At 35.0% G+C, this 13313-nt stretch overlaps 1 protein-coding gene and 1 long non-coding RNA gene across 5 annotated transcripts in view; one reads left to right on the forward strand and one right to left on the reverse strand.

The window, feature by feature from the left end:
* LOC145680382 (nardilysin-like) overlaps positions 1-13313 on the forward strand; it is a 339063-nt gene that overhangs the window by 259983 nt on the left and 65767 nt on the right. For all 4 annotated transcript variants that reach the window (XM_081750817.1, XM_081750819.1, XM_081750820.1 and 1 more), the window contains one exon: positions 8488-8621. In XM_081750817.1, coding sequence (XP_081606943.1) covers positions 8488-8621 — 134 coding nt within the window. The remainder of the gene's footprint in view (positions 1-8487; positions 8622-13313) is intronic.
* LOC145680383 (uncharacterized) overlaps positions 1-13313 on the reverse strand; it is a 302756-nt gene that overhangs the window by 159834 nt on the left and 129609 nt on the right. The window lies entirely within an intron of this gene.

The following is a 13313-nucleotide window of genomic DNA, read 5'->3' on the forward strand; positions in this document are numbered from 1 at the left end:
TACTGCGCAGTGGGTTGCATATAGTAGAATGTAATAGCAGGTGGTCCATATAAGTAAACAGCAACAGTAATATCAGTACCACACATGAGTATCAACATTATATCAGTACGAAAATACACTTACAACAAAACAGTAATAGTAACAATTTTGTTTTTGTGTTACTACTGCCTACACACATTTTCGTTTCCTACTTCCATCTCATCGTTGTTCTCATAACTCTAAACCGAATCCTTATGCAGGAAAGTACCCTGAAGTAATCGTTACTCGCCGTCTCAAGAGCTTTGCAACGAACCCAAAATCATTGTTGAACTCTATATTCACGGAGCTAGTCAATTTTATGTAGATCTGGTAGTGATCGAGTTTTTGTAGGAATGAGCGCCTCAGAATCACTTATGATGCTGTGAATACTAGATTTTTATTGCGACTAGTAGTTACAATATGCCGGTCAATTTGTGTCATATTTCTATCGTAGATAAATGTGAAACTTGTAACTGAAGGAACTTCTTTGAGGAGTAGATTTAGTTGGGCGAAGAAGCAGGGTAGTTTACTGAAGGATGAAAATAAACATTTGCCATTATTTTCTCGAGAACAGCTCAAACTTTTTTTTATCTCAAATTTCATATATCAATGTTTTATTAACAACCCTACAATAAGATATAGGTCGTTTTCCTACAAAAAAATGCAGATAGGGTAGTCTTGACTTTGAGTATTAGCATTTTTAGATGATGATTTTTCTAAAACGACAATGGCAATTTTGTATATATCTCATAAGTATATTATTAATAACACTACAATCTGATGTAAGTGGCTTTCATTTAAAAGTCCATAAAGAATAGTTTATTTTGGAGGATGAATTTTTCTGGACGATTTCTTCAGAAACTACTCAAGCGATTTTATTCATATTTCATAAATACAGTTTTTAATAACACTTCAGTTTAATGTATGTTGGTTTGCCTTTAAAAATCCACACACTAATACATATTTTATTAACAACACTACGCTGTAACGTAAGTGGTTTTTCATTAAATATTTACAAGGGGTTGTTTATTTTGGGATGTGTGTCCTTTCCGGATTATTTTCTTAAAAACGACTGAGGGGATTTGTTCGTATTACATTAAATCTGTATACATATTTGGTTATTAACACCATATTGTGGTTTAAATTATTCTCATAAAAAAAGGAAGTTCGCAAGTGGTAGTTTATTCTCTTGAGTAGTTTTTTTTTTTTCCGGACAGTTTTCTCAATTACAATACAAGCGATTTGTTCATTTTTTATAAATAAACATTACTTTAATAACCTTGTAACATGACATATGTCCTCTCTGTTGAAAAGATCGAGGGGTAGCTTATTCTTGGGGCTATCTTTTTCGAACGTTTCCCAAACTGCTCAAGCCATTTTGTTCGCATTTCTTAAATGAACATTTCATCAACTATATTATAACATGGCATGCGTAAATCATTTATAATGACGAAGTTCACAAAGGTTACTTTCTTCTTGTTTATTTATTTATTTATTTATTTTCTCAAACTGCACAGGTGATTTTGTTCATATTTCATAAATATTTCAATAACAACCCTACAGTGTGGTAAATGTCATTTCAGTATAGTAATAGAGTTAGTGTACTGCTGTGCTGAATAGCAACAATGTTGCAACAGCGTGATTTAGACCAGTCTATGGCTTAGAGAGCCATTAGTAGGATGGAAGCGGAGCGAACGGAGAAAGACAGGTAGCAGAAGCCTTGGATGTCTTCTAATGTCATTTCCGACTGTGAATATGGTTTCAATAGATGGAAGCTGTTCGTATAGATCAAAATAAAGCTATTCACGCACGACGACAGCTAGAGACGACCGATATTTTAGTGTTATCACACGCCCGCTGTGTGGACGACAAACGACAGTTGACCTCCAACGTGAGTTGCTCAGGGCAAGAAGGTGGAGGATATGAACTCAAACCATCCGTATCCGACCGTCGGGAAGTGGTCTCTTCATACGAAGACCATTAGTCTATCCCTTTATCTGTTTCGGGCCTGTAGAATCTGGGTTGCAGAACACCACGAATAGTCATGCTGAGTGGAGTTACATTTCCTTTTCAGATAAGTCATGTTCTAGTCTGCAGTCCTCCAATTGACAAACTGATCTAGTAAGAACGTGAAAGTCGTTATTATCCGCCTGTGTACGTGAAATATACTAATAAAACTGAAATAGTAAGTGACAATGGAATTATGGAGTAAGCAGAAATTTTTAGTGACCAACGTCTGGCCTGCACGCCACCCGGTTCATTGGCTGGAGCAGCTGGTCCCCTGTTTCATTTTTATGGATGTTAATTCCAACCCTCACCACGCACGACTAGTGTGCTCCGAGATTGCGAGGAGAGTATGCCCCTTTTCTTCCTCGGACGTTGGTCCAATAGAACACGTGCGAGATGTCCTGGAAAAATTCATTCTATCTCGCCCGAAATCTCCCGCAACTCTGCAACAGCTGGAAATGACCCGTCTGGTGGAATGGTGAAGACTGTCAGAATTTCACTTACAACTTTATTTAATATTTAGAAATAGATGCGCATTGATGTTAACAGCTTGAAGAAATCACTCACCTTACTAAAGATCAATTGCTCTTGTGCATATGTTCGTTGTTGTGAGTTATTCACAGATGTACAATTACCTGACTTGTTATTTTGTTGTCACTTGCATTAACATCATATAAGGCTATGTCGTAGTCATAATACGTCATTACAAAATTTTATCGGCCAGGGCATCAACCATCAATCATACGAAAATCATTTTTGGAAATTTTTTCAAGTCGCTTTTGCACTTCTTGATTAGTTTTCTTAAATGTTTGACTAGTGTATATTATAAAATGAAAAGGAAAGCATTCCATTCAGTAAAAAATATACTTAATTCAGAGCTTCTGACTTATTTTTAATTACTGTAATGAAAGGTATAATGATATTTCCATTAATCATAGTAAGAAGATTCAACGTGTAATTTTCGACAATAAGACACATCTCCTATAGTGTAAACCGTGAACTGGCACCGATTCTTCTCCGAAAGAAGGGAGTTATATTATGCATAACTCATGACATTAGTAAGTAGAAAATCCCATCAATTTGTATGACAAGTAGAAGTATGTTAGTCAATCATAACTGGGACAGAATCCGGAAAAGCTCTACTCTTTGAAAGAAAATTTCACTTTTTCATTCTGTTGATTTTAAATCCAAGTAGTAGAAATGATTTTGTGAATTCCTGGGAAGGGGGGGGGGATGGCGAAAGTTATTTTGGAATACGTTTTTTAATCAAGGGAGGAGGAATTCACTGTATAATAGGGGATAAATTCATCATTCGTTTCTGATTTTTAATCCCAAGCATTCAGCTCTGTGAAAGCCTTAAAGAAAATAAATAATCATAAAACTGTTTATCAAATAGAATAATTTTAAGAAAAAACATCGTGGAACGTTTTAAAAAATCGGGAGAGTGATAATCTACCTTTATTCCTCAAGAATATTAGTTACATCGAAAGAAGATATTTGGAAAGCCTCAATAGAAGTATAACCATATCAAAATACATTTTAAATATAATATATATATTTACTAAAATTGTCATGGATTTTTTTTATGTGGGGGGAAGGAGTAAATTCTTGTGTTAATTCTAGATGTTTTTATGAAGATCAGAATCCTCTAAAGAAACTAAATAGTAAGTTTACGTTTTGTCATAATCGAATAACTTTCCGTAGTTTGTCATGCAAAATTCTTTTCTATGCATAGGTTCAAACTTGCAACATGGAGTGGATTAGACCCCTTATTCTTAATGGATTGCAACCCCAAACAGAAGCTTTTTTTCGGAAAGTAGGAGAAAGATACAGAGTTTGGTTCAGATTATGTAGAGTTTACAATAGTTATCGTGGAACAGGCGGAATATATATTTGTCACTCTAGTCCAGTGATAGAAGCTCTCCATCCTTGCTTCAATTAGATCTGCAAGTTGCAAAGATGATAATTTATAACTTTTCTTTGTGAAGTTTACAACCTAAAATTAAATGTGGTTGATCGGTTATTTGAAAATAGGTGATGTAGTATGTTCTCTTAAGATGTATAAATAATTTTCAGTCATAAAAACTAAACTGTGCGACGTAAAACTTAAAGATTTCATTTCATTTCATTTTAATAAGTAGTTGGACTACAAAGGAACGTTTAATCGCTGCTAAATGGAAATGAAACATCTTACCTCTCGTTTGCAGAGCATATTATATACTACTTGAGCGTTCAGTAACACTATCGATTTTGTCTGAATGTCCCATATTGAAATGAAATGAAATGAAATGAAATCTTTAGTTTTACGTCCCACGATTATGCCGGTTAAGCTAAAGGAGACGGTGATGATGAGAAATGAATGAAATGGTGGAATGAAGAAAGTGGGAGGAAACGGGAGAACCCCAAGAAAACCCACGAGCACGGTGTTTGTCCACCACAAAGTCCACACAGCGCGAGCTGGGATCGACCCAGGGACCCCAAGCACCGGAGGTAACGCTCTACCACTGCGCCCCCTGTCCTATATTGTTACTGCATATCGTCACTATGCTCAACCGCTGCGAATGTGCCTTACACAAATAGTATGAATAGAAATGTGTGACAATGCTCATCTATGACGTTGAGAAGACAGTACATATTTTCAGTGACATGAGATGTGAAGGTTATTCTAACACTTTATTACAACTGGATAAATGAACTTTCCTGCCTTTAGTGTGAAGGCTCAGGTTTCATTTCTTTTAGTATTCTGTGCTTTGGATCCTAAGTTGATTTGATGACCTTCATATCATATGGCTCTTAGAGTAGTAGCTCTAATTGTAAGATTTTTTTTAAAAGAAAAATATGCATCGAGGTTAAGGAAGACTGTGGTGGTGATAATTTTGGGATGAAGAAAGTGGGAGGATACGTGAGAACCCTGACAAAACTCATACATACGGTATTTATGCATCACAACACAAACTTTGTGTGTGCTGGGATCGAACTAGGGCCCGCTCGTACTCGAGGTTGTAAAAATTCTGTATTCAGGTATAATTTTTTGCTTTTACTCTCCAACATTAATTTACCGTGTGCGTACTGTTATTTTTATTAGTAATAATAATAATAATAATTATAATTAATTTAATGTCAAGATTATATCTCGTTGACAATTAATTAACTTAATAGTTTATTTTATTTATTTATTTATTTATTTGTCACCTATAACAGGACGGCTGTCCCAATTACAATAGGCTTACAGGAATTAAGTTATATTCAAATACTTATATACATGTACAATAATAAGAGTAAACATAAAAATAAAATAAAACTAAAAGAGAGAGGAAAAATAGAGAGAAAGACGAGCAAATAAAAATAAAATAAAATAAAGAAGGATATACATTGATTGGCATTGGTGTAAAGAAAAAAACAATGTTACATCTATAACGTAACAGAAAACAAGAACTATGTATACAATGTTCGAATAATCATCTGACTCATTACTTGTTTGATATCTGTTTCAACAATTGCAAATATAAAGGATATAATAGAGAAAAATTATACAATATATACAATATTTTAATAATCATCTGACACACCTCTTATCTAATGTTTGTTTTAATAATTTCAAATATAAAGTATATGGCAAAGAAAGATCAATCTCTGGACTTTCCTTTGATACATTATTATAATTTCGACAAATTCGAATCAGGGGGGAATTCATATGCATAGAAGTTCTAGATTTTAGAGTATAAAATAGCGTTCTAGTCCGTAAGTTCATTTTGGCAGTATTAAAACTTAACATACTTATGCATTCATGATTATCTATAATGCCATTCACCAATTTAAATAAAAAAATCAATTGAGATATTTCTCTTCGTGTAGTTAATGGCGAATATTTAAAAATGTCTAATAATTTGCTGTAAGAAACTCTCATGTCATAGGAATTCACCCTGTATATTTTAAAATACAAATATCGTAAAAACTTCTTTTGTATTTTTTCAATATTTCTTTCCTGTTGTTTATAGTAAGGAGTCCATACTATTGACGCATACTCTAACTTGCTACGTACTAAGCTATTAAACAAAACCGTACAAGCTCTTATGTTAGTGAATTCATTTGTATTTCTAATTAAAAATCCTAAAGATTTGTATGCCTCATTAATCATTTTATGCATATGCTGATTAAAGCATAGTTTAGAATCTATAAGGACGCCTAAATCATTTACATGTCTAACTCTTTGTATTATAGTGTTATTCATAGAGTAATTGGAATTAGGTAGGGTTACCTTTCTCGAGAACGTTATTACCAAACATTTATTTATATTAAAAGGTAATTTATTGTCAATACTCCATCTGTAACAGCTATCTAAATCCATTTGTAAATTGATTACATCATCGTTGTTCTTTATTTCTTTATACAATTTCATGTCGTCTGCATACAACAAACATTTGGAGTATTTTATAACTCGAGGCAAATCATTGATAAACAACAGAAAAAGTAATGGTCCAAGATTTGAGCCTTGTGGTACACCCGATAAGACTCTATACTGTGACGAACTTAACTGATTATATAATACATACTGTACGCGATGTTTAAGATACAATACCACTAATGTCAATAATTTGTATGATAATCCAAAGGAAGATAATTTTCGTAGTAACATATCATGATTGAGTCTGTCGAAAGCTTTTGCAAAATCCGTATATATGGTATCAACCATAAAATTATTATTTATGGAGTCTGAGATGTTTTGGATAAATGTAATTAAGTTGGTCACAGTTGAACGTCCTGGATAAAATCCGTGTTGATATATGGATATGTATGATTTAACATGATTAAAAATTCTATTAAAAATTATGTGCTCAAATATTTTAGCCGGAGTTGATATAAGTGATATTGGTCTATAATTTTCAATCAAGTTTGTATTACCTTTTTTCAGAATAGGACAAACTTTACTGACTTTCCACAATTTAGGAAATGTTGCTGTTTTTAATATTAAATTAAAGATATAATACAAGGGGGAAATTAAAATATCACCACAACCTTTGAACACATAGCTTGGAATAGAGTCTGGACCACTTGCCTTAGACGGCTTTAGTTTTTTGATGGAGTCTTTAATTTCAAGTTCAGTTATAAAATCAATTGTTAAATTCTGAGAAACTTCCATAGTACTTATATCAGGAATAACGTAAGAAGAATCTGAACTATATACACTTCGGAAATACAGCGCAAAACTGTCTGCTATATCTCTGTCAGAGTTCAACTTTTGATTATTGTAAAACATACATTTATTTACAAAATTATTATTTTTCTTGGATTTAATAAAATTCCAAAAACATTTAGAATTCTTATTTAGAGTATTTTCAGTTTGTAATATATAACTCTTGCACGCAGTGCTCAACATACGTTTTAGCTGTCTACGAAGTTCAATAAATTTATTATAATTATACTCTGATTGAGTTTTGTGTTTTCTATAATAATCCTTTTGCTTGAGAATAGTAATAATTTCATGTGTAAACCAACAAGGGTAAGTACGTTTCTTAAATAATCTTTTCTTTGGTACGTATCTATCAATAACACCATTAACTACTTCATAGAAAATATCCACGGCCTTATCAACGTTATTAGAGTTAGTTACTTCGTTCCAATTTTGTTTCTGTAATGATTTATGTAAATTGAAAAAGTCAGCTTTACTGTAATCATATACAATAATAGGACTTGGTTTAATAGTAAACTTAGAACTCTTAATATCAAGTTGACAGGTTAAAGAGGGATGATGATAATCTTCAGGTAATAAAGGAAATATACACTTAGATACATTTAAACCTCCTTCAATGTTAGAAAGAACTAAATCCAAAGTTTTTCCATTACTATTTCTCACTCTATTAAATGATTGTAAATTAACTAATGACATGAAGTTGGCCAAACACAAATCAGACTACCTTGCAACAAGTCATAATCGGAATCGGTAATTTCTGGAATATTGAAATCACCGAAAATTAATAAGTTATTGTGCTGAATATCCATAACCTGCTCGATTTTTGCAAAAAATTCTTGATATTTATCAACTTTTGTTTTCGGTGGAAAATAAACTACAATTATATAAAAAGATTTATGTGCTACTACCAATTTTATGAACAGCACTTCAATTGTATCAATAGTTATTGGAATATTTTCAACAAAATCCTTGAGGACAGCAATCATAACGCCACCCCCATTCCTGTATTGCCTGTCCTGTCGATACACATTATACCTGTGATCTATAAATTCATTGTTATATATTCCATCACATAGCCAGGTTTCAGTTAATAATATAACATCAAAATCAGTAGCAGCAATACTCGAATATATGTCGCTCAACTTGGACCTTAAACCTCTTACATTTTGATAAATAAATGAAAGGTTACGAAGTTTTATATTCATTGATTTGTAATTTTGTAATTTCTTGTAAGAATTAGTGAATTTTCTTTATTTTTAAAATCTTTTCAGATCCTGGTAGAAACTTTAGTGAACATAATTGGTAACATGGATAAGAATATTAACAGCTCGGTTTTCGAAAACATAAAGAACGATTTGCGAAGGGAGTATTGGAACGCTGTCATTCAACCATCTTCATTAGCCAAGTAAGTTATTAAATTAGAAATTTACTCTGTAATGCGTTATTGATCATGCAACTCACAGGAAAATAAAGATTGTCAGACTATAAAATACATGGTGTGATTGGAAATTTTAAGACTAGGCTTGTAATTTAAAAATGTAATATTTGTAGGCTATTGCGATGGATCTTCTTCAAAGTAGTCTCCTGCAGCGTGATCATACCGATTCCAACGGTGTTTCCACTTCTGGAAGTATTCCTGAAAATTGTCTTTCGTAAGGGTGTGAAAAACACTCTCCGTATTTGCCTGGATGTTTTCAATTGAGTCAAATATCTTCCCTTTGAGCAACAATTTTAATTTAGGAAACAGGTAGAAGTCGGCAGGTTCCAAATCAGGGGAATAGAACGATTGCAGAAACACAGGAATGCTGAATTTGGCCAGAAATTCCTGGATCGATAACGCGCACTGATGCGTTGTCCTGGTGGATGACCCAATTATTGTCTTTTCCGGGGGGCAGGCCTTTTCCTACGCAAATTTTCGTGCAAACGCTGAATGTCACTTTTGTAGTATTCTTCATTGACTGTCTGCCCCCTAGAGGCAAATTCATGATGCACGATACTCGTAGAATTGAAAGAAGCACTAACATTGTCTTCATATTCTTCGGATTTTACCGCCCTTTCTTCGGTTCTGGTGCATCTGGGCTCTTCCACTGAGAAGATTGGGCCTTTATTTCTGGATCATATCCATAAACTCATGTTTCATCACCTGTTACCACTCTAACAATTCTGGGTCCATTTTGGCCCGATTAAGTAGATCTTAGGAGACTTCAAATCGGTGTTGTTTCTGCTTGTCTGACGATTTCGGAATAAATTTCGCGAACACTCGGTGCATGCTTAAATCGTCAAGTTAAGATTGATTGAAGTGCGTAGAAACTTAGGTTGTCTGCCATCCTCTTAATTGTAAGTCTACGGTGCAAGCGCACTAAATCGCGAAGTTTCACAATGATTTCCTTGGTTTTTGACGTGGAAGGCCGACCTAACCGCGCTTCATCTTCGACTTGGTTGCGGCCATTTTTGAATCTGTTAAATCAGGTAAACAGTTCGACCAGCTCAGACATTTATCTCCAAAAGCTGTTATTAAGATTTCATAAGTCTCCGAAGCAGATTCTCAGTTTTAAAACAAAATTTGACTCAAACGCGCGCACACACACACACACACACACACACACATACACACATACACACACACACACACACACACACACACACACACACACACACACACACACACACACACACACACACACACACACACACACACACACACACACACACACACACACACACACACACACACACACACACACACACACACACACACACACACACACACACACACACACACACACACACACTGAACAGGTTGCTACTCTGTATTGAACAAAAATATCAGTGATTCTAGCAGTACATATCAAGGTCACACCAAGCCACGGCTTCCACGCTAACGGACAATTATATCTACTCTTGAGCGTTGGCGCTACCTGTCTTAAAACTTTCCAATCATACTAATTGTACTAATCTCAGAGACAACATATGATTTTAAGGCATGACTAATCATGATGCTTTTCTATTCAATCCTCATCGTTAAGTTTCTCAGAGTAGTTGCTTGTTTGCAAACACGTACTTGTAATTTTAGGCATCGCAAAGAACTTCCAGTTCCGATATTTTGTTTAAGTAGACAGAAGATAAAAGACTAAACCCTAGGATTGACTTACGTTGGCCACTACCTTCGTAGTTCGTATTTATAAGCAGCTTCCAGATAGCAAGTTTCGTAGTTTATTTAAAGTTCAGCACATATAATTTTACAGAGGCAAATAATTTCAATTGTGATAATAACTAGCTACTTTGGGCTTCAGTATTGTAATTCTGGTATCTATTTCCATGTATTAGGTTTATTAGGCGTGTATCATTACATAACTCCTTTCGGGGTTTCTAGTGAGTAAAAGAAACCAATACAACTTCCTCTGAAACATGCGTTATCATTAGGGGCAAAGCTTACTAGTAAACTGAAAACGTACTTCGTGGTTGGTTAAAAATCGGTTCATACTGACAATATACAAAGTTTCAAGTGCAAAATACTAATAATGAAGTAGTGTAGTACAGTTAAAATAATTCCTGCGTGGTACAGAAAATTCTGGGTGACGTTACTTCAGGAAAACGTATGGATCACTCCGACCATGCCAGCAACAACACTTCCTATAGGTGGAGAGGTAGTTTAACCCTTAGTCGGTAATATCCGTCTCCCAGGCGGATGTACGATTTTTTTTTTCTTCACAATTGGTACGCATATTCGCGGCATTATCTGATATTTCACCTATGCTTAAGTTGTGGGTTGACTGTGCTGTTTTGTGCAGCTGGCCGCGTGTCTAGCTCATTGTTGCAAACTTCGAAATGGATAAAGTTATTCCACCCCATCTCGCAAGCGGATATTACTGTAAAGGAAATATATTTTGTCCGTCTAAAGGACGGATATTACTTTATACTGACAACTAATAATATTTGGGTGTTTCTTTCATTTCGAAAATCTAAATATTTTAAGATGTCAAGTAGCAAAGATGTAGGGTTATACTACAAATGGCTATAGAACAGTTAGAGATGGCTATAGATCAGAAACTGATTATTATTACGGATCCAATGATTCGTCTGTTCCTGAACAAGATCATTTATCCAGAACAGGTCATGACAGTAATCCAGAATGATACCAATAATATATTTGATGAAGGATACAGCAATAATCAGAATAGTAATCAGAATAATACGGAAGTACAACAGAAACTGATAGTGTTTATTGCAAAAATATAGTTGTATCAGATGGAGTTGCAAGAAGCCAAATTTAGGTACTGAAACACCTAAGAAAAACGTGATAAAAATTAAATTATCATGGTTAGGACCCGCGAATCCGTACGGAATTTTTCAAATCAAGAGAACATCTGGTATTTATTCTTTACTGATGACATTTTGAATGAAACTGTGGACCGCATTAGTGTAAAATAGAAATGATGAGAAGGAAGTTACGTAACTCCTTCTCAAGTTATAAGAATACTGATAAAACTGAAATTGAAACGCTTATTGGTTTGGTAATTTTGTGCTCCATTTTCAAGTCGGGGCATGAGAGCTTGGTGTCACTTTTATCAACTGACTGCACTGGACTTAATGCTTTGCGTGCAACCATGTCTCTCAAAAGGTGTGTGAAGTTTTGCTGGTGGCTCTTAGGTTTGATGATTCATTTACTCGTGAACGAAAGAAAAGACAGAATCTTGCAGCAGCAGTGTCTTAATGTTTTCAATAAGTTCATTTCCAATTGCTAGACGGCATATTCTATTGAGATGTATATATGTCTTGATAAAACTCTACAAGGTATAAGTTTAGAAATGGATTCTCAGCGGTGAAGCACTTTGTATTGAACTCATGGATATATCCACAAGTGAATTACGACGTGCTTCATATTCAGCTCATGAATTTTGTTACCTAGAATCAATTCTCTGGGTGTAACTAAGCCTTATTGAAAACTGACTTACACCTCTTTGGTTTCAAGCGTCTCAACTGTGCGTGTCCGTCTCTCAGGCGGATGTTACAGTTATAGCTTACTTTTTGGATGTTACCAACTAGGTCAGAATTCTTTAAGTTGATCACGATCCACACATTGTCGTGAAGTTTTGTTGTTGTCACAACAGATCCATTTTTCATTTGAAGTGGCAGGTAATTTTACCTGCTATTCCTTACACTCAGATTACTGCACACCACTACACAAAGATTCTTGTTGGCAGGTGTCAACTAATGTGACATCCATGAGTCCAACTTTTTCGTGTTACCGATTGCACGAAGCTATCCAACAACAGTGGTATGTTGTAAGTCTAACTGGTCTGCAGTGGCACGAACACTTTTCTGAGAATCTGTCCACAAAGTTCCTGGCTGGTCGGTGCGCACGGGGCTCAGTTTGCAATGGTGTGTCAGCAGAACGAAATTTGACAAACCAACTGAAAAATTTGCGATCATCCTGCATTTTTGGTCCAAATTGTTCTATGCGGCTTGCTGTACAGCATATTCCAGTTTGAATTCGTAAGGTAAAGTCACTTGCAATTGTTTTCTTTATAGTGCATTTTCATAGATGCTGTTCAACAAGGCCACTGCCTCCTTTCTGAGTACCTCAGTCCGTTTGCAGGACGTGTACTAAGCTTTGTGATGTTAGACGCGTGACTTTAGTCCATCCTCGTACTGTGTTGCTGATTTGTTTTCCACCAGACGGCAAAAAGTAAATATTTCATTCGCACCAACTAGTAGTTCTAACGTTTCTGCTGTTGTCCAATGCAAAGATTAAAGAGGACTTTTTTGATGGCCTATATATTCGGTAGCTGATGAATGATTCAGCGTTCAGAAATACCATGAACGTTGTGATGGAACGACGTGTAGGCATGGAATTCGTTTATTGATGTTAACATTTTGGACAATCCCAAACATCACTGATACGAACAGATTATGAAAACAATGCTTAAGAAATGCATGTAATCGGATGTCACATAAGCTTGAAATAAATTTCCTCCCCCCATTTACCATCCACTAAACTTTGGTGAACTGAGCAAAGAACATGGGAGACGTTGCTCCAGAACAGGAAAGAGATGGAAATGAGGTATCAGAGTCGATGGAGCCGTTCATGATAGCA

Source organism: Thermobia domestica, chromosome 3 (genome assembly GCF_964235325.1).
Source record: "Thermobia domestica chromosome 3, izTheDome1.hap1.1, whole genome shotgun sequence".
NCBI lineage: Eukaryota > Metazoa > Arthropoda > Insecta > Zygentoma > Lepismatidae > Thermobia > Thermobia domestica.